Here is a 25,537-nt window from a genome sequence, read left to right as displayed (position 1 = left end):
AATAATTATTTATTTACCATCTTGTATGCATTCTGTGAAGGCAAAGTTCAAAGCAAGGCAAGGTCTAAAAATTTCCAGTTCATTCTTAATTCCTCTCTTCATTCATGTTTAACATCTACTCAAAAGAAATTCTTCAAAGGGACCAGATCTGAACCCTGATGGCAAAGGCATGTCTAGATTGAGCTAGGAGAAAAACAGGTGGGAAGGTTTCAGTTTTAATTGAAAGGAAGGTTCATGTCTTTCCCTATCTGCCATATCTCTAAACCCAGTAAAACACAGACAAATTGACTTCTAATGGGGGAAAAAGCATTTTTGTACTACAGAGTTGTAACAGCCTTTACTTTCAAGCTCAACTAAGTATCACTAAATGCAAATTAACATCTCACTTAATATGAAGTTCTTCTTGCTTGTCTATAATCCTCCTCCTCCTCTGTACTTCCGAACTCAATGTGGTCTCTGCAAGCTATTTGGTTTGTGTAAATTAAAAAGCAGCACTGCATGACAGAGGTGGTTTTGTTTGACTTCTGCATACACAAGCTGGGATGTGGATTAAAGGCATGATTGTTGGGACAGCCTGCCCAACATTCATAAATCAAGATTTATTTTTGGTGTTCTTTTTTTCTTTCTTTCTTTCTTTTTCTTTTAATAAAGCAAATTAAAAACTAAAGAAGATGCCACATTGACAATTTTGGAGGTCCATCTCTTTCTCTAAACAGACCAGGTACTGCATAAACTGTATCTAGATCAGTTTGCCTATTAACATACCTCAGATCTATTTGACTAGGGCCGTTTTGAGGAGCAAGAGGATTGTTTGGCATCTGTGCCTGTTTAATCCTGGGCTCTCAGTCAAGACTGCTAATTCACATACTGGTTTTCCTGATCTATTTGTCTATTCACCAAGAGACCACCAACAGCCTTCCCTCCACTGCTCTGAATCTTTAGCTGTCTGGAATTTGAAAACATCAGGTCCTAGAACTCTACTTTTAAGAAAGTATCTTTCCATTCTGCTTCCATTTGGGGATATAACACAAACTATTAAAATGAAAATTAAATGGGCTCCCATGGACTCTTTGCAAATTTGATTTCTCCAGCATAACACCTCTCTGGGGATCCAAAAATCAGAATTCTTGCATATCATCACAGAGCAAAAGGCAGTTGCTAGAGGGCCCCCTGCATGCTGTGAGGTGACTGCTGTCCTAAATAATCCTTGAACGCCAGTTACCAAACACGTTGCTGTTAAGTGAGGTGTTACTGGGTGAGTACAAGGGCAGCAGATCTGTTAACATCCCCCTAGACATGCACAGCCAGGAAAAAAGTGAAGTAAAATTAATCTTTCTATTCTTAAAATCTCAGCAGCAGGATCACATAGTGTTCATGAAACAACCATTTTAATTGAGCATTTGCCTTCTGCTTGCAAGAGTCATAGCTGAATTTGGCTTATATTGTTTCAGAAAGCAGTCAGTCATTCTCACAAAGGCTTAAGTCCTTTTGCCTTTCATTAAGAAGCTTGTTTTGATATCTAGTCCTAAAGAAACTCACTTCAGATGGTAACATTTACATGACACATACTCAGTCCAGCTTCTGATTCAAATCTTACTTATTTGTTGAATTTCCACAGTTTGCTAAAGCATAGCTCATTCTGAGGTATGAAAGGTCAGTCACCAGAAAGTATCAAAATCAATCACCAGTCTTTAGCCATTCTCAGTTTTAATTTCTTAACAGCTGAACTTTAAACAACCGTTACAAATTTGGACTTGAAGCACTTACTTCAAAACAAGTAAGTATGTTACAATGTAAGGCTTTGTGCATTTTGCCTCTGACAGTTAAGAGGACGCTAACACTCTTCCAAGGAGATTAACAGGGAGTATGGGTGGGCAGCAGTGCTGTAGGATTAAGGTGTTGGGAACAAGGGAGGAAGAACGCGTGTTACCACAACTTTATCTGTCTTGTCAGGTCATTTGATCCTTGACTAAGTAATGGACATGTTTACTTAGTAGTGTATTTTGAAGAGATTTCCAAGAGGCCCAGACAATTTGGTGAATACTTGTCTATCTCACAATAGTGTAAAAAAAAATAATAATTGGAGAATGAGGGAGCAAGTTAAACAGAAGTGGAAGAGTGGTTGGGAGAGGTAAATGTAAGCGTAAATTGCAGAAAAAGGAAATCTGAGATTTGTCCGTAATCTGGTATTTTAGACTTGCTAGCTAGAACATATCCTTTCTAGCCATGTTTCCATATGCTCTAGGACTACCCTGCAGGAGTGACAGGTTGATATAAATCATTGTGTAACACACAAAAAAAATTGCCAGAAAAATTATAAAAAAAGACCAATGCACTGAGATGCAAATTCTTCCTATGAAATCTCTCAGAGCCTAGAAAGTGTTTTCAGGTCTTACAAACCATCCTTGAAAAGGAAGGGGACAAAAATAAATAGAGAGCAGGCACTCACTTTGTATATTTCCTGCATAGACAGTAACTGGGAAATGTGTAAGAAAGTATTAATAGATTGCCTCTGTGGCATTCATTGCAGATCTGTTTTGTTCCCTGACAAAATCTCCACAGTCTAGCCTTGAGAGAGAATGGATGCCAACAATGCCTTAAAACAAGGATTGTCTCATTACTTGTTGTTTTGTGATTGTTGCCTAGAGAATTTAGTGAAAGGACACCCAGACATACGAGAAGAGTGGTTTCAGTTTTTATACTTTAACCCTGTTTTTTGGTAACCAACTGCTTTCTGTTCTCCCCTTTTCTCTCTTTAGATGCAATAAAAAAGCAAACTTTTTAATGATGCATATGTAAATCACATCGAGGGGCGTGGGGGGAAAGCCTTCCTGAATGCTAAAAATTGTTCACAGTTAAGATTCAGTGCTCAGACCAGAACAAGCACAGGTAAAAGAATTGCAGGGTCAGAAGAGAGGCTGGCTGAGAATGCAGCGATGGCGAGAAGGGCATCCCAGCTAATGCAGGATGCACACCAGAGACATGTAGGCACACAGAAAACATTTGTGAATCATTTGTAGGGAGGAAGCAAAAGGAAGAGAATCTAGATTTGGACTGATAGACTTAATATGATAGTATGACAACAACTGTTATCATGGGTAACATGGATATGGGTATCCTGGATACTCAGTTTGTTGGCAGGTTCTGTAAAAATGCCTATGAACTGTGAAAGTTTCAGCATCCACACGAATACACGTGCTCAGAGTGTTCCAGTCATCTAGTTCCTGACAAGATAATGTTCCACACACTGCTTTCATCAAGAGTAAGCACAGGTAAAAGGTGTCTGCCCACTTCTCACTTGGCCAGTGTAGTTTACCTGTTTTCACTGTTTCACCTTGAGCACGAAGCCAGTGAATTCACCTACTGCTATGCTCATCCCTGATGCTCTAACCTACACAAATTAGATTAGTGGAAGTAGAACCTGAAAGATGAAAAGTGACCAGCCAACAGTGTGCCACTCTCTTTCAGAAGCTAACCATCAAACTGTGCTGGACAGTTAAAACACTAGTAGCATGCACAGAAAGTTCAGGATCAGTGTGCAGATAACACATCCTTTTGTCCTTCCCTTCCCTTTCCTTCCCTTCCCTGCCTCCCAAGTCCTCTCTCATCCCTTCCCCTCCAAAGGTCTTATTTTCTTCTACCTCCTGTTACTGAAAACATCAATATTTAAGCAACAGCTTCCTCCACCCTTTTAATCTGAAAAATCATGGAGGACACTCCTCTGGCAACAGTGATGAATTATTCTGTAATATTACATGGAGAAGCTTTTTGGACTACTAAAACCGTGTTAAAATCAGGATGAAATATGATTTACAGTCTTTGACACTGAGCTCCCATACCGCTACTTTCACAAATGATGTTGCTTTCCAGAAAAATGGTGGTGTGATAGCTGCGCTGCAGTTCTTTGCTAAGCTTCTGCTTCATCAGTGTATCAAGTGTTCGATCAAATGGGTGTCCCTTGATAGCCTTATCTCAGTTGGCCAGTGTGGCTAGGATGGAGCTGTGTGAAATGGCTGCACATTGCATTAGCTCCAATACCTATTTCACTGAGAGCAGAACTTGAGCGTCCTGAAAATTGCTTAGCAAATAAGGACTTGAAGTGACAACAGACTCATGCTCTAAGTAAGGCATATTTTGCTGCCCCGCAGAAGACCAAGGAGTGGTTCTGAGTATCACTTCAATTCTATTAAAAAGAACCATGCAGAGGCCTCAAATCAGGAAAAGCCCTGCCAGGTCAGTTGGTGACACACATAGGATGAGCAAGAAAAGACTGAGGGGAGCACAGTTGCCCAGTGCCAGAGAGTCAGATACCCATATTTCTCTTTGCCAGCCCAGCAATTGAATCTCAAGAGACTTGGGGATGTGGGGGATTTCATGTCACTGCAACCCAGTAGGAGCTTACAAACCTCCTGGGAACCATCTGCATCAATTTGTCCTGAAGCCTGAGTATCTGACACTTGTAATGTCTTGTCTGCCTTTGTATTGTGGACATGGAGCGGGAGGAGAAAATGATAAGATGCTAATAATCAGAATAATCTTCTTATTCAGCATTATTAGTCCCTACTGAATTAGATGTATAAGCAAAAGACACTTCATTTCTGTGGAGATAAAGAAGAATAGTCAGAAATCTTGAAAAAATACTGTGCCTATTAGCGTCTATGTAAAAGCCCTAGAAATAATGATCACAGAGATAAGATGAAGAATAAGAAAATAATAAAGGCAAAACAGCAGAGGCAAATTTACCCCCATGCAACTGCTCTGCAATTAACTGTTTGAAACAATTTCTGATCCCCTTAATCTCATGAACTCTGCTTATCTGCCTATCCAGTTATTTTTAATTTGTACTTCTATTATTACTGCTGCATTATTAATATAACCTGGTAAGATAGGAAAGAGCTTGATGGTGTTCCGTTTCAGCAATGTCTCACATGGCATAACAGTCTTTATGATGAAAAACTCCCTCCCATCAGAGGAGATCCATGATTCTCACTGCTCACAGAGTACGAGGCCCTGGGGGAATCCTGGTTCTTCCTCTGTGCCACTATTTTGTTTCCCAAAAGTAGCCTGGGCCTCCTTGTGTTTATCACATCTACACACACTGTTATCAGTCAAGATTCATGCCTTCTCCTTCTGTGTGGCCAGGCAATACTTATCCCCAGTGCCTCCGTCTGATCCCGTGCCAGAACACACCTTAGCGTTGCTCCTTAGAGCTGACAAAAAATAAAAAAAAAATTTAAAAAAAGCACAGTATTTAAGATATTTTCTTCAGGTGAGTGGGGAAGGGAGGGAAGCTCTTCTACCAACACTGCTTCCAGAATCTGGGCTCAGGGTGCTGTGGCTGAGCTAGTCATGAACAGATTTGTATTGCAAATCAAGATTTGTATTTGAATAAACTTCCAGCAACACCAAATGGTGGAAAGAAGCGGGCAAGACATTAAAGCAAAAATAATTATTCTCACAATATACATTTTGAAATATTTATGCCATATTTTCTGTTGGAAAAGGGGGCAGGGAAGAAAAGATCAACAGTTTTTAAGTGTTCTCACATCTATGTTTCTGTAATGGAGTATGTACTGCTGTAAAGGTTATTGTATAGCCTTCCTACTGGCATTTAAGGACACACCACATTTTGACACCACACCTTTTTCCAACTAAGCATCTCCCCTTCAGTACAAAGTCTAAATTTAGCAGCTCAGTGGAAAAATCCAGCAGCAATTAATATGGATGAGACCAAATTTGATCTACAGAAATGCAATAGTCTCTCACAGGTACCTAGAGAATTTAACATAAAATGCTATTTGTATGAGCATTTTCAATCACCTCATAGAAGAAAAAAAAACCATGCAATATATACGAGGACTAAGCTAAGCAAAGAGGATATTATTCTTGATTAAAATCCATGAGACGTTATTGGGAATGTCTTCAGGGAATGTTGACTTCTACCTCTTAAGAAAAAATAAACCTGCTAGCTTATAAATAAAAGCAAGGCTATAGCTAGTCAGCCTCTCATTTTTTTTCAGATAACTTGCCAGGAACTCCATATATAACTGTGTCCTGTGTATTCCTACCCATCACAGGTGCATCCACAGCATTTCTGTCTTCTGAGAGCTACAGCAGTATTTTTGAGGGTCATAGGCCTTAAAAATCTGTAACTTCTCCTCTCTTTGTAAGATAAATCAGGTCAATTATTTCAAACTTCGGTTTTACCTGTACTGTATAGAAAGATTCTTTCATAAAGAAAAATGGGAACATTCAAGTATTTTTTTCATACGTAGCACTTCATATCTCACTATCAATCAGAAGATCTTTTAACTATTAATCACTTTAGCAACAATATAGAAGAAAAAGTTAATTAATATTTGGAAAATGAAACAGTATTTGTGTACCAGGAATCCAGATCCACTACTGAAATGTTTCCAAACCAGGAGCCACACTGCCTACCTTTCTGGGAAGGAGTCCTTACTGGAAGCGATTCAGAGGTCATGTTACAGAGCAATGAGAATCGGGACATCTGAGGGTCAGAGGCTCTAATCTAATGAGTGTGCACGTCGGTCAGAGGCTCTAATCTAATGAGTGTGCACGTCATGACCAGCTTTAAAGATCCGCCCTGGCAGAAGCACACCCCAACATCTCCAGTCCTTAAATCAATAAAGACCAATTCAACTTTCCTTTGTCATGCATAAGTCAAAGTATGCAAAAGCCTGCTTGGTCCTTTCACTTGAAGATCCAATTGCTTCGTGGCAACCAGCTCAGTTGCATACAGGTCTGCTCAAGCAGACCTAGGTGCAGCATAGTGAGCCTCCAATGTTTCTTAGACTCGAAAGAAGAGAATGCAGACTTCCCTCTGGAGGAGAGGTGCAAATAGCTAGAACTTTCTGCAAGCATCTCGTTACTACATCTACCAGTAGCTGGTTTAATATTAAAGTTAAAGGTGCAGAGCAGAACACAGGAAGAAAGTGTGTCCCTGCTCAGAGAGAGATTCATTTCACCTTACTTGAGCCAGCCGAAACACAGATATCTTACTCTAAGGCAGCTGTCTAGGCTGCCTCTGTTAACAACTGAAAAGTAATGGAACATGTAGTAGGTAAGTCAGTCCATCCTAATACACGTAGCACTTCTCTCCATTCCTCCATGGGAGGAATTAATATGACCAGCCTAGATCACAAGGGCAATGATTAGCTTACTTAAGCAAGCCACACAAATCACAGCCTAACGAAGTACAATAATGATGGCGCTAAAGAGTGAGGAAAAAAATCGGGAAATAATGACTTGAAGCACGGAGAGACCGGCTTCTCACGAAAGAAGCATAAAAAAACGGATAAATTTCTCCATAGAGAGATTCCCCAAAATGTTTTGATTCCTAAAGGAAAAGTCAAAACAGGGGGAGATGGTGAGTAATATCTAATGGTATTCTCAGTATTAAAAATACTCACACTAGGCTCTTCCTTGGCTGAGATGGTTTATCTATTTAAGTCAGCATGGTACCAGAAAAACAAGGCAAAGCCCAGACCTTTAGGATAATGAAAGAGGAATAACCTTGCAGTAAAATCAAGAGGCTTAGTCGAATCACTAGCCCATGATGCTACGGTATTGCTACAGTGCAGCCTCCTGCAGTGTCACCATCCTGCCTGTACCACTGAACACTGCTCTCAGACACATGCTGAGAAGAGTCAAACACAAAAGGAAAAGGCTGGGAGGAAAAGAGCTACAGGAAGTTTTAAAGAGAAAAAAAAATGTAATAGGGCCTACAGCTGCATGCTTAAAGTACAGTGCCTGCAATTTGCATAAGATCTCAGAAAACTTACCATGATCCCATGATTACCAAACTACTCGGCATTTAAATTTCTTCCTCAGCTTTGTTTGAGAAACACCCTTGTAATTTTCAGTTTCTTCCCTCTTGACTTTCCTGATTTATATTAACATCTTATTCATGGATTTAAAAATTGATTTAATGGGGTGGGAGATGTAGGGGGAGAGGGCAGAGAAGAAGGAGCATTTCAAAAAGTACTACTGAAAGTCTTAGAAATTAAGTTGAAGTGATTAACTAGGACTATCATAATGCCCCAAAATACCAACCAGCAGTACAAGTTAAACTGAAAATGAAAGGAAATGTAAATCAGCAGAGATTAAGGAATTAACAGAAGAGAAAGATACCTTAGCATCACACTTTACCACACAGTGCCCAGATTGGTGGAGTATTCCTAATGCCATACAGCAGAACTGCCCCATTTTCTGTGGTCAAACGTAAGCCTACTCCTTGGTATCCACCTCCACTTACCTACCTGCATCTGCAACGCTCCAGAAAACCATCGCACTAGCATCAACTTGCCACGTCCTTCTCTCTGGGATCTGCTCCTTGCCAACTGACCTTAGGAATCCCATTATCAGGAAAGACAGCTTGTCAGGCCAGGAATTGTGAAGCTACTTTCTGAGCTTTTAACAGCTTGCAGGTGGACCAAAATGAACCCACTGCCCTTAAAGTGGCTCATTAATAGGTAGGGGTGAGACCTAATCTTCTGCTTCTAAAGAGGCTGGCTAGATTATATAGTTGAAATGCAGTCCTGCTTCTCCACAAAGGGATTCTCTATTGCATGGTGTAAAGTTTAGGCAGCAGCCCAGCTTTTCCCTTAACAGGCTTGATTGATAGTCTCTATGCAGTAGCAGCTTCTGCACTTCACAAGGAGAAGGAACAGCTGTTACGGCCATTCTCTAAATTGTGGAAACATGAATGCACAGAAATTTCTTCTAAATATACCTTTCTTTAAACCTCACAGCCAATCATAATGCAATCTGACAGACTCCTAGCATGTCTGGGTTGGTATTTCCACATCCAAGATAAGCTTTACATTAGAGAAAGACAAATTAAGTGTGCATAGAAAATATGATAGAGAGAGGAAGGAGATTATTGTTTGTAGTAATTCTTCCAACTTTTATTAATTTCACATTTTTCTTAAAGCAACTTGATGTATTAAAACTCCTCCCAGAAAAGCTCACCTGGCAGGAATCTAGCCAAAGATCATGAAAGCCTCTGCCAGGTCCAAATAATGTTTGATGAGGAAAATCCTAGTTCTGAGCAGCTCTGGAAGGAAAAAGGACACTTGGATCTCATTCCAAGTGGAATTTATACAACAATCATGCAAGCAACAAAGATGAACATATATGTCCTCTTAAAATGCCTCAAGGAGTTATCCTTCCCCCTCCATTTCAGTAACCATGGTAACTTTGGGCAAAACCAGCTTTCACATGAGAAGCTGTTTTCTGTGATAAAGGGTTTAAAACCATTAACTTTGTCTCCTTATAGACCTGAGTGATGAAGGAGAGAGAACTTCTGCTTTCCTAAGGAAAGAGAACCTCTTCTCGTTCCCTCTGAAAAGCCTCCAAGATGGATGGCAGTGAAACGCAGAACATATTTTTCAAGTCGTGCTTCATTTTTTGCTGACCTCAACACAGGCTTTCATAAATAGTCGCTTAATGTATATCATAATGTTGCAAAAAAAAACTTCACATCCACTAAGCAGCTAGTCAAAATGCAAACTCTAGTAGTAAAAATGGAGGCTTCCTGTATTGGATTTAATCAAAATATACATCAGTTTTGTTTGATTCAAGTCAACTTTGCAAATCATATAAGTTTCAGAATGTCTCTCTGTACTAGTGCAGTGGAAAAAAGAGTTAACACAGCTATTGAAAACATCTTTTTACAAAGACTATTCAAATCATGACACATACAGGCTATAGCCAATAGAGAACTTATTATTAATAAACGTATTGCAATGTTACAGCTTGGATTTAGGTATGTCAAGGCCAGTGCAAATAACCATTGCTCCACTTAGCGAAAAGTCCAATAAACTATTTTAAGGTACTAGATTGCTGAAATGTGATCAGTTTGCAAGTGCAAAGCACTGGCGTACACATCTGCCTCCCACAAAAGATAGTTCTGAATTTACTCATAAACCTGAACTGCTTTGGCAGTAGGGCTTTCTTCATTGTTACTTTTCCCAAACACATAAACAAAAAACGGCACAAGTGGAGAAACAGGGACAGAAGGAATAACAGAGGGAAGAAAAACTTGAACTAACATTGGTACTGTAGGACAAAGAAATGTGCTTAAGCTGAGGAAGAATTGAGACATTGGAATCCTAGCTAAAAGGACCTGGTGAAATAGGGAAAATTGCATTTGGTTGCTTGCCTCTGTTGGCACTCAAGATTTTGTATTTCCCTCACTGAAAGAGATATTACCACTCATGAGTTACTCATCTTGACTATGGGAACCTTCAGTGGGGCTTGGGCACCATCTCCCAGTGGCATTCACAGAAAGGCAAAGGAATGACACAGATGAATGCATCTGAAAATACACTGATGTTTGATGGAGGCACTTTCAAGTTGGACAAAATATTTCTGGTGCTTCCAGATAGAGTTTTATGCAAATCTGTATGAGGAAAAGGTAAGCTGCAAACTGATGTAAAGTTACAGTAGATTTTAGCTCTAATGGAAGATTCAATTCCTAAAGCCAGACACTGAAAAATTATTTTTGACCAAACCTTCCTTAGTATGTGATACTGATCCTTAGGAGAAAGATGTATAACTCATGAGTCTCTATCACACCACCAATCTCCTACCAGCATTTTGCAGGCATTCCTGGCATTTGGCCATGATTCAGATTCCATTCATGGCCCCTTCCGCCCAAGCTCTGCTCTCAGCCCCTGCCAGAAGACTGGCTCCCAAATCTCTCACTCACTTACTAGACTCAAAACCCCTCTCTCTGTTCTGCATCCCACTATGCCCTACACACTTAGGAAGGGCTCTTCAGAAGCATCTGCAGTATAATCTATTACTCCCCATTCAAAGATTTTAATAATCTCCTCTTCTACAACACTTATCAAAGCTTGACAAGGGGTATCTAATATTAGACTGCTCATGAGTTCAGGACACTGCTATCAGGATGACCAGTAATACCTCATTACTTCTTCTTCCTTCCTGTCTCTCTGCCTGTCTGGTCTTCCTACACTGAGTTCTTAAGTGCTCTCGAACAGGGACAGAAATAGGACAGTGCAGGACAGTGTCCAATGCTTCCAGTTGCAACATTTCACTGTCAATACCATCTTCTTCCTTCTGTGAAACTAAACTTTGGCTTTCAAACAATACTTTTTCCAAATTCCAGGCTGGTACAGTTTGATTTGCAAGGTATTTTGTAAGCAAAGGTGTGAAGCATGCAACCTGATATACACTCTCTAATTCTCCTCTCTTTGTCACTTGTACACATATCCATATTAAATGAGCTACTAATTAACTTTTAAATAAGTTGCTGATAGAAAAATCCTCCTAGTTTAACTCACTAAAATTATACTCCTGCATGACAGCTGAGAAACTCTACAATTTTAAATTGTAGATATTTAAATTAATTGTCATTAATTTTGCAACAAAAAGTAGAATCTTTGAAATTCCCATAAGTGATAATATAAAATGGCAATTGTTTGGTAGCAAGTTCATTTTAGAAAACTGTGAAATTAAATTTACCCTCAAAGTTTAAGCTTTGAAGTACCTGACTTCCTATCCTGCAGCACCCTTAGCAAGTTTGCGGACGACACTAAGCTGGGTGGAAGTGTTGGTCTGCTGGAGGGTAGGGAGGCTCTGCAAAGGGATCTGAACAGGCTGGACTGCTGGGTAGAGTCCAATGGCATGAGGTTTAACAAGGCCAAGGGCCGGGTCCTGCACTTGGGGCACAACAACCCTATGCAGTGCTACAGACTGGGAGAAGTCTGTCTAGAAAGCTGCCTGGAGGAGAGGGACCTGGGGGTGTTGGTTGACAGCGACTGAATATGAGCCCGCAGTGTGCCCAGGTGGCCAAGAAGGCCAATGGCATCTTGGCTTGGATCAGAAACGGCGTGACCAGCAGGTCCAGGGAGGTTATCCTCCCTCTGTACTCGGCACTGGTGAGACCACACCTCGAATACTGTGTTCAGTTCTGGGCCCCTCACCACAAGAAGGATGTTGAGGCTCTGGAGTGAGTCCAGAGAAGAGCAACAAAGCTGGTGAAGGGGCTGGAGAACAGGCCTTATGAGGAGCGGCTGAGAGAGCTTGGATTGTTTAGCCTGCAGAAGAGGAGGCTGAGGGGTGACCTCATTGCTCTCTACAACTACCTGAAAGGACGTTGTAGAGAGGAGGGTGCTGGCCTCTTCTCCCAAGTGACAGGGGACAGGACAAGAGGGAATGGCCTCAAGCTCCGCCAGGGGAGGTTTAGGCTAGACGTTAGGAAAAAATTCTTTACAGAAAGGGTCATTGGGCACTGGAACAGGCTGCCCAGGGAGGTGGTTGAGTCACCTTCCCTGGAGGTGTTTAAGGCACGGGTGGATGAGGTGCTGAGGGATATGGTTTAGTGTTTGATAGGAACGGTTGGACTCAATGATCCGGTGGGTCTCTTCCGACCTGGTTATTCTGTGATTCTGTGATCTTGGATATCTGTCTATTCTGGCAAAATGACAGCTCTCAAGTTGACAACAAGCCAGCAATACCCAGTGTCTGTGCCAGGGCCTCCAGCCCTATAGCAAAAAGCCTGCCTTCCAGGAAGACCTGTCCCAGGGCAGTTTATGCATAGCTGTCCTCAGGAGTCTCAGAAATCCAGAATCCCTGGCAAGAGCCAGCCTTCCAGCTCTCATGAACAAGATTTTCTAGTAACAAACTGTCATGTTAGAAATTGCCCAGCCCACTCAAACCCAAAGCAAAACAGAGTTTTATCATACTGATATTGCTGGTAAAATGCTATTTAAACACAAACAAGAAAAAATCCCTATGTGATTGAAAATAATGTTTCACCTCCCTGAACACCATATGGGTCCATATTTTGTAAGTTTATACCCTTACAGAAAACACTGGAAGTGAAAAAAATCTTGAGAAAAGTAGCACAGCTTTTAACATGCTTCTATCAAAACATAAGCCAACTAAACTGAACAGAGCATACATGAATAACAACAATAAAAATTAAAAGCAAACAAGCTGAAATTCCTTTACCTCATCTGAAGTTTTCCCAGTCAGATAGATAAATCACATTGTAATCCTGCAGTTATTTACTTACTATGCTTCACACCTATTTCTGACATCTTAAAATGAAAATTGTGCTAAAGTAGGAAACTGCTGGGAAACTTTGATGAAAGTATATAAGGCTTAGGTCATAATTGCATGGTAACTCCTAGAATAAACCAGAGAGGTGAAACATTAAACTGATTTCCATACACTGCAGGTTAGAAATATCTTTGCTGATGGAAATGTGTGAAAAAAGAATTTTCTTTATTTTGATTATATGAATTAACCTGATGTGGTTTACTGCTTTGGAGAAGAATGTGTTAAAACATTTTTAAAAATCTCTTAGCTATTTCTCATATACTCTGACAGCTACAGGATGGTAAGTCTAAACTGAAAAGAAAAATCCTCCTTCATTAGCTGGACTGTAAAATTTCAGTTTTACTTACACAGCTGGAAAACCTAAGCCTGTTCTGATACATGGTGTTGACGAAGAAGCAAATCATAGATCTGTCCAGGCATAATGCAAAACTGTATCCCAATCCCTATCCACTGGAAGCCAACGATTAGTGAAGCAAGAAGGTCTCAGATCAAACTTGCAGTGTTTTGACAGAGTTGTGTTTGTGTCTCTGTGTGAGTAGACTCTTTTCTTGGGAAGGGTGAAAACTGATAGTCAGCAAAAGCACTCACAAAGTTCAACAAGGTAATTAGTTCCTTATTTTCATGAACGGCCCCCTTCAGTTTTCCTCAATGGAAATTTTATTTTTATTCAGCTATAACCTCCCAAGTACAGAGAAGTAAGAATCCTGAGAGGATGGCTTCTATTGTAAATATTTTCCGCAGCAGCTTCTTACAACAATGAACATGTTCCTCCTCACAGAATGAACACGTTCCTCCTCCCACCAATGTGAGAACTTTTATAACATCATAGTAGATTTGTAATTTCTTCCCAACTACCAGACCAGAGGAAATGAAGGGAGGCTTGTGTGGAGGGAATCCCTTTTCAAAAACGAATTAAACAACCCCTGAAAGTAATACTATTGTTCTTTGGAAAAAAAACCCAAACAAACCAGGAACTGCAGAATAAGAAAGTGAGTATCCAAAGTCAGCAATGAAAATTCTGAGGCCTATCCTATGCTCAGCACTCATAGATCATACGTTACCATTTCTCTTCTACACATAAAAATTTTTGCAAAACTCATTGCCACTGCTTAGTACTCAATGAATAGAGAAAAGCCATGCACGCAGATGCTTGCATAAGAAATTACTTTGATTAAAGCAAACTGCTGTTCTCAGCAATTGCATGCATGTATTCCCAGGTGTAATATGCCAGGCTTTCCATTTGTGACAGGGAAAAAGGAAGGGCCACTCAGAGAAACAACAACGCAGCTGCAAAGAATACAGCCACATCTTCCATTGCCTCAACCGTTTTCCAGTATGAGTATGCACTTAAACAGCTCTTTAAAAGAGTGTGATTATGGAGAACAGGAGAAAATAACATGACAGAAGGAAAGAGAAGCAATCCATTGTTATTAGCACAGGTTTCGTTCAGGTACATGGACCAGCCTTGTCCTGACTACTGGAAAAAAGCCAGGACCAGGAAACGTGAGCCAGAAGCAAATTACAGCATGTCCATCTAAGACATCATGCTGGACAGCAAACAGATGAAGAACCCAGAATATGCCACAGCAAGCAACTGATACATAGTTTAAACACAGTGACCAACTGCTTCAGAAACCCTAGCAGACTAGACACTATCACTGCCTAACAGCACTGTGGTCCCAGTGCAGTTGCAGTTACTGCAGCTGGGGCTTGGAATGTCTTACTGCTGCACAATGAGGTGTGTGACTTGGCTGTGCTGTAGTCAACTTCAATTGTATTAGAAATTCACTTGCACTAGGTAACTTACATTGTTAGGCCTTTGTACACATGTTCAGGGACCAACTGCAATACAGCCAACTGAGAAAGGACATGGTCTTCCAGTTCCCTTAGTGTTTCGTGCAAAGATAAAATAACCCCCAAATAAAACAAGTGTTTTAGTAATACTTGCAAGTCCTACCTTGCCCAAACCAGGGGTGTCTTTCACTTTGCTGACTGCCCTCAACAAACACGGTGGTGCGGGGGGTGGGGACGTCTGAAGGATACTGCTGAAGCTGGTAGAGAAGAGAGGAGATTCCGGGACAGATGATGCAGAAGGCCTGTGCTTCTTCTTTTTGGAAGACAGGTTCAATTTCTGAGCAGCTCTGAGGGAAAAAGGACAAAAGTAAGATAAACCAGCCCTAAACACATCAACACAAGCAAACAGGAATAAATAAAGTTATTTAGCAAGTAACTATTAATGCAGAATCTCAGTTTAACCTCATTGATTCCAACAGTTTTATAGTTCCTGTTGTTCAATCATTATTACTAGTTTAATGCCACTGACTTCACAAAGTTACTCCAAATTTAACCTGGAGTCTTGCATTAGTTAGGGTTGCAATCAGGCCTCTGTCACTATCCTATCTGTTGACACAATTCAGCCTGCAAGAAAGCTCAAAACCCACCAATTAAATCAATAAGCTATATAGCAATATCTGTTCTAAAATTAAGTTCAGTCACCAAATAATTCACACAGAATTCTATCTCATTCATAAGCCTCTGATTAAAAAATTAATATTTGTGCAATATTTGGATGCAAGAACCCACTGTTAAATTCATTGCTTTAAAATGCTCAGATGAACTGGCAGAGGTGTAAGAAGCCTTGCACTATCTGTTTGATATTTTTATCACCTTTTAAAACATCAGCCAGTCTAAAATCTGAACAAATAGTGACCAATGAAAATATTACTGTTTGCAGTGAGATGGAGACAATCATACCAGCTACAGCTGCATTTACCACCAGTAGTTTTAATAGTACTGTATTCTTAGATAAGAATGCTGAAGTTTGTATAGACTTTGATTAAAAAGCTAAGCTTTTCTGGAACAGAATCATGAGTATTTTTGTTTTGCAAGATGTTTTATTTTGAGAGACAATTCAATATTCAGCTTCTCTTGCACTTGTTTTGTTTCAACACTTGTGCATTCTGCACTGCCCGGGGATAATGTTAATACTAATCACTCTCTCCTATGGTTTCTTTTTTGTAAAATAAGCACTTTAAACAGAGGAAGTCAACTGGAGCACCATCTCAAAGGGGAGATGGATATAACAATTCATTTGGCTACTTTCATCTTGTTTGCAGACAAATTGTAACTCAAAATAAGTGTAAAAGTAGTGTGTGTTGACAGTAGCTCTCCATACTTTGCTGAAGGATGACAGTCAAGACCGATAATTCTAAATCCTCCTATACTTTAAGAAGCTTTAGCTCCATTACACTGCTATCAGTATATATTACCCAACATTGAAATTACCAAAGTAGCTACATAATTTTATCCCAAGGAGTCAGGGAAAATATACTCATTTCAGTATGCAAGTACCTTGTGTTTGTATCAGATGTCTCAGACACATGAACAAATTACTGCTGGGCATGAAGTTGCCACATGCCAGCTGGTCGTGTGCACGCCGTGTACATTGTCAATATGTATTCTTTTAGCCTGTGGCAAGTGCAAAGCAGTTCCAGATAGATTAGGTTTTAATAAAAGAAAAACATTAGGAGATTTTAATTGACCAGACACAGAACTACAACTCAGAAGTTTCTGTACCACCTCATTGTCCTTGTCCTTGTCCTTCCCTTTGGCCTAAAGACTGCAGTTCATAACCTGGCCCTCTCTTTCAAGAGTCTGCTTTCTTTTTTTGGAAAATCTAATCAAAATGTTTTGGTCAAAAGCACCAAGTTTTCCTTTTCCTAGCAACATTTCAATGATTTGAGAGGATTCAGTGATTTCAGCTTCCACATTGTCCAGCACTACTGCTTTTATGAAGTTGTCTGTGTTGATTCAAAATTTTCTATATGTCTTAGCTTCACTATAAAAGTATTCTAAGAAATTGCATACTATATGCAACAATTGAAGACAAAATTTGGCCAAACACACTGAAATATTTATTCCTATGGTCAAGTTCAGTAGTTCAGTCTTAAATATAGGCAGTGGCTCTACTCACTCCGGTCATATATCTGGTCTCTTTCACTCATGACAGGTGCAAAAAAAACTTCCTAAAAGCCATTTTCTAAGTTGACTGACAGAGCCATTATCCTTCTTGTCACTAAATGCTTCTCCAGCATTTGATGTTTCTGTTGCAGAGCTGATAGTATAACACAAGGCACTTCTTGACCCAACCAAATCCATAGCTGGCATTTTCTTAAAGAAGAAACATTGTTGTAGGTACCTCACCTTTTCAAAACCTTGGAATTCCATTCTTGTTTGACAGCAATAACCTTTGAGATTGCATTCAAATGGAAGAACCTGCACTTTCCTTTATATTTTTGGCCTGTAACTGGCAAAATGTATGAAAAAGCAATGAACTATTACTCACAACTTCATGGGGTTTTCTATTTTTCTCCAAGGAGAGAAAAATCAGTGCATGGCAGGCTAGAAAATAATTTACAAGCCCTATCAGACTCGACTGAATTTTGAAGGGGATCAAAAAGGCAGTAAGCCTCAGGTAATTCCCAAAGCATTTAACTGGGAAGAGAAGGATATTTTACCCAGATGTAGGCTGAAATAAGAGGCTAACACGTACAGCATGGCTTTCTTGTGAGCATGTGTGCATGAGTAAAGTTATTCAGCTTTACGTGGCTAGCATTGTTCTGAATACAGTTAGTCATGCCAGCTGATGCCGATTTGGCCCTCGGATACAGCACAGGAGGTTAAAAATTCTCACATTTCACTTTTTAAGGCATCAGAGGCCTGGCTATCCTGTGTAAACTCTCTGGACCTCCAGGCTTCTCAGGCAAAGCACCAGGCTGGATCTTGGGAGACCGGATGCTGCTAGCAGCTGTTTAGACTCTGCTCTTTGTATAGAAGCCAGCTAATCTGTTTTCATCTAATATCTAGTATAATATAACCCTGATTTCCACTTAAAGCTATGCATACTGCTGTTGCAATGGTAATGGTGATGATGGCAGCATGGCTTTATGTATTGACAATAAGCTGATCATACTCCAAGTTACATTACATCCCACTGAAGCTATGAACTGCGCAGGGGTGCACAGTGGGCTCCAGTGCAGTGCAAACCACTTCCCTGCTGTGTGCGACATAGCTGTGGTGGGGATTGTGTCCGCTGAGACACACAAGAAATTTGATCCAAATTAAATTTTTGAAGTGCATAATTTAAACCATATTAGACCACTGTGTGGGTACACTCATTCACAACAGAAATGCCTTTAATGTCATTTTACTGAGTTATGTTCCAAAGTCATGCAGATATAATCCAGTTTAGCTAATATACTTTGGATTCACACCTTCAGTTAATATGGATTTTTTTTTACTGAGAGTCCCTATGTAAAGAAGCAGCTGGAAACTCTTTGAAAGCTTTGAAAGATTTGTGGCAGAGGAAATAATCACAAGATCAAGATTTGAGATTGCAGGAGGAGCATTAGAAAGCTGATTAAAGTTCAGTACAAAGAAAACTGATGGATTGCTGGCAGGAAAGAGGAATTGCTCCAAATCTCCACCCGATCCATAGCAAAGACTGAGGTCATTTCTTGAAAGGATGTACTCTGTTTTTTGTTTTTTCAAAAATACAAGTTTAATGAAGTATATCTTTGGGAAGCAAGAATGCTTTTCACCTCCCACCTGTGCAGAAATGCTGATAAATCTTTTCCCTTATTATTTCATGGGCCAGCTGGGATTTTCAAATACATTCATTGCAGAGCTAACTCTCCTACACTGGAAGCCAATTCATGACTGATAGGAACTTTCTGAAAGCTAAAGATCCTCTGTGAGATTCACTGAAGAAATGGAAGTAAACCAGCTTAGAAGTAATTCTGAGACATGAGGAGGCAAAGTATGCTCTTCGGAAACTTGTCGAGAGACATGAATGAAAAAAGACGATTAAGTAACCCATTTTTAACACAGACCTGCTAGGGGCAATGCAAAGATCTCTGCTAAGAAAGTTATTGGTATTGCTTATAAGCAATACAAGAACGAAGTTGATGAAACTCTTTAGACAAAATGAAAGGCATTATGGAAAGCTCTTTAAATTCCTTGCTTAGAGAAGTCGCTAGGTAATGGTTACACCATAATATAGATACGGAAACACTATGGAAAGAACAGTTGGAAAATTCATGGTTTCTAATTTAACTTCAGGTGCTTACAAAAAGCAGCTTCAGAAACTGAGCACAAATCCATACATCCAATTGTTGCTAAGCAATAGTCAGGGAGAAAAAAAAAAACACTTAAAGAAAAGAACAATAAGTATAGCGTCTCTTCAATACCTAATATTCATGTGCCTCCAGCTCAAACAGAGTGGACTGGGACTTCATTTGGCATAAATTCATATAAGATTCTGAACTTCAATGAGCTTGGCTATGCCAACTCATGGCACAGTTGCTTACTCTCATTTAACCAAGAAAACAGACACTGCTAATAAAATTCAAGGCATGCCTATATAGCTTGATAAAAAAATATTTTTACACAACATACAACACAAAGGAAAATTAAAACTTTTGGACTTACTGTCAAGGTAGAGGTCAGGAAAGCCAGCAGGTTCATTAGATTCAGAAGAAGATTAGACATTTAAGTGAATAAGTAAAATATTATTCACATTCATGTCAGCAAAGATCATTGATAAGTAATGCTGACTCTCATGCTTCAGCACCTGAAAAAACGCATCACCACTGATATCTATATAATTATTAATTACTGGTATTTCATATTACACTATGATGCCTCCAATGTTTATCACCCTTGGACACAGAATTCCTATTCACAGGGGCCAGTTTCTGTGTCACAATAAAAAATGTCCATCTGCTCACTTTCAAATAATATTTTCCACAGAGAAAATGGCTCTCACACTGTGGAAGCTAAATGGTCATGTACTAGCTAATTTTAGTGTAAATATTTGCAATTTTGATTAAAACTAAAAGTCTATTTTTCTTCTTTATTTGGAGGTTTAAATTTCATTTTATAAGGCGATTACTCTATGCCGGGTGCACTGTTTAAGGACCAAGGTATGAATTTCATATATGCAAGGAAAGAATGGCTTTCCAGAGCATGTGTCGATTTGACAAGCCCGAAGGAGATTAATGATCTTTTCTAGTAATTAAAACACTATCTTTACTTTCACAAAAATTACCTTGCCTGCTCTGTCTTCGTGCTAGGTTGGAAAACAGATGGAAGTTTAGCTTGGAAATAAGTTTCCTGAACTAACTCCCAAAGCATATTTGTGCAGATGTATCACCACTTATAAAATACAACTATAAAATATATTTGCAACCAATAGCACAAAACACATCCTATGGTCTCAGGATGGGCACCTCAAAGTGAAAGACACTGCTCCCCCTTCCTCACACAAAAGCCCTAACAATGATTTTTTTTTTTTTAAATCCCCGCCATAATTCTTCCTGTAGAGAGAGCAGAAATTCTTGACAGTCATCTACTAAGTAAAATGTAATCTGCATAGCAGTCTAGTTAACTGATGGAATGCCAAACAAAAATATACTGGAAGCCTACCATTAGTTTTTACTACTTCCAACTGAAATGTTTGCAAATATGGGTTCAAGGTGCATTTTCTGTCTGGGGTAAATGTGTTTATATAAAATGAGTCATCATATCATATCACATAAGTTCTCATATAGCTTTAAGGTAAAAACCAATGGAATACAGCAAAGTTATAGCCATACAGGCTTTTTTCCTATGAGAAACTCCAGCCTTGATTTTTGGTTACACAGGATCACTCAACAGTTGCTTCTTGTCCAGGGTCTTTAGTTATTGAATTATATCAGTTATATGCTGCCAATACAAACTGGACACTGGGCATTAAATGAGATGTTCACATATTCTAATGATAGGGATCTAACCTATCTTCTCTGAATCATCACCAAAAGTGATTCTGTTTCTCACAATCACCTGTATAGGGTGATGTAGGCTCAATAAGGTTGAGGACAACTTACAATAACTTACAGGAAGTTGACCTAAGCACTGAGACATAAAGGGCCTTCTCTGTATACTTCCTTTCCCTCTGTTGCTTCTTTCCTCACATTTATTTTGGCTTGGCTGCTACTGCTTTAGCCTCCTCAACTGGCCTGTGCCAAAGGGTGTTCTAAATCTTACTTATTTGACGTGACTAATATGCCTGTATTACTATGGCAAGCACTTCCCCCACCTTAAAATCTGAGGCACATAGTAGTAAATGAGGTTTCATGTAAAATCTCATCTTTCTGTTTGGAGGGAAAGGATCTAGTCAGGCGCCATGGCTTCCTTTGTGCTATGCCTTTCTTCGGGTCTTCTAAGGAAAAGAGAACAGAGATGTTTTACAGGTTGTTTAACCAACAAGCTACCAGCTGTGCTCTGCTGTAAGGGGCCAGGTTACCTCTCTACCATCTACTGCAAAACAGGGGTTCCTCTTGAGAAGCATTCTCTATGGCAAAGTGAGAATGCCCTCTAAGAGCTTTTTTTCTCTCCTCTCTACATGGAACGGTTTTTCTCATCCAGACTGAAAGCAAAAAGACAATGTGACAAATTTTGCATTTATCTTGCCATGTTCCTTCCCAGCTCACATTCCAACAAGGCTTATGAGCTATGAACAAGAATCAGAGCAACTTTACTCCACTTTAATTATCTGTGTGGCCAAACCCAGGGCTATGGCTTTGCAGCCTAGTAAGATATATAAAGAATGAACTAGGAATCCTCAGAGGAACCTTTCCTGGATTTGTAGTTCCAGTAAGATTCTTAGTATTTGTGTTTAATTATTTTACAATACCTTTAAAATCTGGAGATAATTTGAGCTTTCTGCTTATGCTGTAGAAGGTATAATAAACATCTCTCTAATGCCCAGTAAACACTTGCCCCTTATTGTTCTCTTTATTTTTATGTGTGCATTCAATTTCATAGCAACAATAAAGCTGTCCCAGGCTGCAATCTTTCACTTCTTGGGTGGTTAATTCAGATGTTTTGGCCACCGTGCCTTAGTGACCGTGCTCTCCCCTGAACTGTATTGTAACTGTCCGGAAAATCACTATTTTTAACTTACTTAATTCTAAAAGAGTCAAAATAGGGCTTTGAACTTTATTCAGGACAGGTCTTATAAAACTTGAGGCTTGTTGCACACACGCAATTTTAGTGAAATTAACAGCTCAGACCTGCTCTTATATCAAGTGCAAATGTGTGTAAATCACTGGCAACAGAACTGCTCCTAGGTTGCACCAAAATGAAGAAGAATAGGTTAATGAGAAGCTCAGAGTCCTATACAAGTACATATTGCAGAGTAGAGGGCTCATATTCTATACAGCTGCTATTTGGGTGAAATTCCCAGTTTTAGACAAGGATTTGACAAGATACAAAACACGGTACTTCTCATGTCACCACTGTGCAATCCAAAAGATTCTCTTCACCATGTATCACTGTACCCTGGAAAAGATCTTTTTACCTAACCTAAAAATTCTCAAAAAAACCCTGATTCCATGAGAGATCACCTTCTCTCTTTGACAACAGGATCATTAATTAGCTCTCATGCACAGAGGTAATGTTGGCCTAAAGAGTAACAAATGAACTATCACATCTGGAGTTTCTAAAAGAAATGATACCCTTGTCCTTCCACAGTACCCATCAAGAAAACTACATCTTTAGTCAATAGCTTGATACACTTAGCTAAAGAAAGCCCATTTCTGATCTCTTTTCTTTCTTTCCATTTCTTTTTCTCCTAATTCTCTTTTCCTCTTAGTACTATTCCTAAATTTCAGGCATTACTGATCCAAGTCACTACACACACTATAAAAATGACCAGATTCACCCTTCCTGCTGTGTTTTTGACTGCAGACACATAATCAACCTTCATTTTCAGAGAAAAGAATGATTTTGGTAACCAGCAAAAGGGTTCAACTCTAAGAAATTGCTCAGCACTCAAACATAGATGACAAATCACTAGTAATTTTTTTTTTAAAAAAAGTACAGGTTGTTTTTACTATTAAACTACTTTATTTTTCTCTATGAAAAATGCTTTTATTAAAAATGGTAGTTAGAGATGGTACTGCTCACAGCATTATCCCATTCTTGGAAAGCTCTGAGGATGAGTTGGACGCGCTACTGTATGCTTAAAGCACAAAGCACACTGAACCATTATGCTTGGATAAAATAAAATCAGATGTTTAGCATTAGTTTAATATGGGAAGAAAAACAGCTATTATACATTTACTATAGCTCAAATTAATTCAAATGTAAGCATTTTGTAATTACTGCCATGGTTACTTGGCAATGCATCTTCAAGTCCTATGGGAAAACTGCATAGGCAGGAGACTGAGAACCACAGACCAGAGTAGCCTTCATTACAACCGCACATAACTGAGGGCAAGAGTACTAGCATCTTTCAAGACAAGGTCAAAACCAAGCTCTGTCCAGCTGAAGCATTGGGTGTTAAGAATTATTGCCTGTATGTGCTGAACATTTAGATTGTAGGATGCCAGCATTGCCACTAAGTAATTAAAAAAGGAGATGTGCGCAGTTTTATATTTGTACTGTTAAATGAGCACAACAAGAAACACAGACAGATGTTAGTCTTCAAGTGTCAGCTGGAAAATATTAGGGACATAGATGTAGTTACACTTAGTTACAGTGTCTTCTCCTGAAAGTACCACCAGGAATGGCTAGCAAACAGATCTTCCCCATGTCTGAGACAATCTAGCAAACTTTAAACCATGGAGCAGGACTCCTTGTTACTCAGCCCCTAGCTAACTCTCCTCATGACCAAGAAATAATGACAGTTACGACAACTCAAAAACATGACTAACAGAAGCTTTGCAAGGAGAGGTCCACAAAGCACTGGACATTTAATATCAGTCCTTAAAATCATACAAAGCAATTTCTTTAACTGTAAGTTTTATGGAGCTTATAAGAGTACAGTTATTCTATTACTTTGGATGCTAAGGCCTGACCACACACTGTGTGGAAAGCTATTTTGCTTCATGTCTGTCCCATCCAGCAAAAAACTCTCACACCACCAGGAAGAAAAAGCAGCCAGAACACAGATTCACAGTTCATTTTGTCATTGTTTAACCTTCCAGCTGGCAGAACAATTAAACAGACACATAAAAAGGCCAAAAGGCAGGTATGCTTTACAGGGTATTTTGTCTCATCAATATTTCTGGAGGCCAGCACTTTTAAAATAACACCAGCATATAAATGTTAAACTATTCTGACAACACAGATGCACCAAAATTCTATGCACTTAAGCCCAGCTCTGACAGGTAATCTCCTGCCATAGTCAAAAACATTTCCTCTACAAGTTGCTGTAAGTCTTGCCTTGTACTTATTTAAGCCACCACCAGAGATAGTGATAATTCTTTGAGACAAGTTGTTTTCAGTTTCTGGAGACTATCACCATTCCTATGTATAATATGTTCAGGTCCAAGATTGAGGTCTTCCTCTTAACAGACTGCACACGTGCTAAAATCAGTCCAGCCCCAACAGCTCATAAGCAAAACAGAAGAAAAAATTTATGATCCCACCTTCACAAAGATATTCTGAAGCACAAAGAAATTCATGAGCAGTGGTAAGTAGTAATTTAATCTGTATCTCCTCAGCAGATTCACACAAATAGTTACAGTGGTCTTGTAGGTACTTAAAGGTATTCCCCTGGTACCTACAAGGAGGGTATCAAGATGACAGAGCCAGGCTCTGCAAGCCAGGGTATACAAGGAGGACAAAAGCTAATGGGCTTATGTTGAAACAAGAAAGTTTTGAACAGGGCATAATGAAAAGTTTTTTCATCCTGAGGACAGTCAAGCAAGGTTGGGCAGTCTGCCCTTGGGTAGGTTTAAGTCCTAAGTAGATGAAGTCCTGGGCAACCTGCTTGACATCAGCGCTGAATCTGCTGTGAGCAGCAGGTTGGACTGGAAACATCCTGAAGTCCTTTCCAGCCTCTGTGATCCAATGATGCTATGAAAGAAATGTTACTGCAATTCTGAGAGCAATAAAAATATTATGCCTTATTTTTTTCTTCCAAAATATCTTTTCTCTAAGAAGTCTCAACAAAATCACTTAGCATCACTTTCAGTGACTCAATTCAAAATGAAAATTTTCATTTTTAGAATATTAATTTAAATATAATTCAAGTAAAGGTCAAACTACAATTTAAAATGGAAAAAGTTAATAACTACTTCTTTTTGAACCAAAACACATTAAAAAAATTCTTGATTCAGAGGACATGAACTAAATCAGCAGACGCCAATAAAGTAATTTACTTTCAACGAAATCCACATTTCTTACTGGCGAAAAAAATTGACAAAAATTTCACCCAAATCACTTTCAATGCTTTGTTATAAAACCTTCTATCCTTATCTACTGAAGATTCAGGAAGCAATTCTTCACAACACTAAATGCCCTCATGTCACCCTATTTGCAGAGGAAGTCCTGCGCGCCCAGCCTTTTGCAGGAATGCTCAGCACTCTGATCG

General features: G+C 39.4%; 1 protein-coding gene across 1 annotated transcript in view; it reads right to left on the bottom strand.

Annotated features, from left to right (window-relative positions):
• KIF26B (kinesin family member 26B) overlaps positions 1-25,537 on the bottom strand; it is a 298,400-nt gene that overhangs the window by 88,384 nt on the left and 184,479 nt on the right. The window contains exon 6 of the mRNA XM_069850882.1: positions 15,074-15,257. Coding sequence (XP_069706983.1) covers positions 15,074-15,257 — 184 coding nt within the window. The remainder of the gene's footprint in view (positions 1-15,073; positions 15,258-25,537) is intronic.

The sequence above is a fragment of the Phaenicophaeus curvirostris genome, chromosome 2 (assembly GCF_032191515.1).
Source record: "Phaenicophaeus curvirostris isolate KB17595 chromosome 2, BPBGC_Pcur_1.0, whole genome shotgun sequence".
Taxonomy (NCBI): Eukaryota; Metazoa; Chordata; class Aves; order Cuculiformes; family Cuculidae; genus Phaenicophaeus; species Phaenicophaeus curvirostris.
Note: the sequence above shows the minus strand (reverse complement) of the source record. Positions and strands in the feature narration are given on the sequence as shown.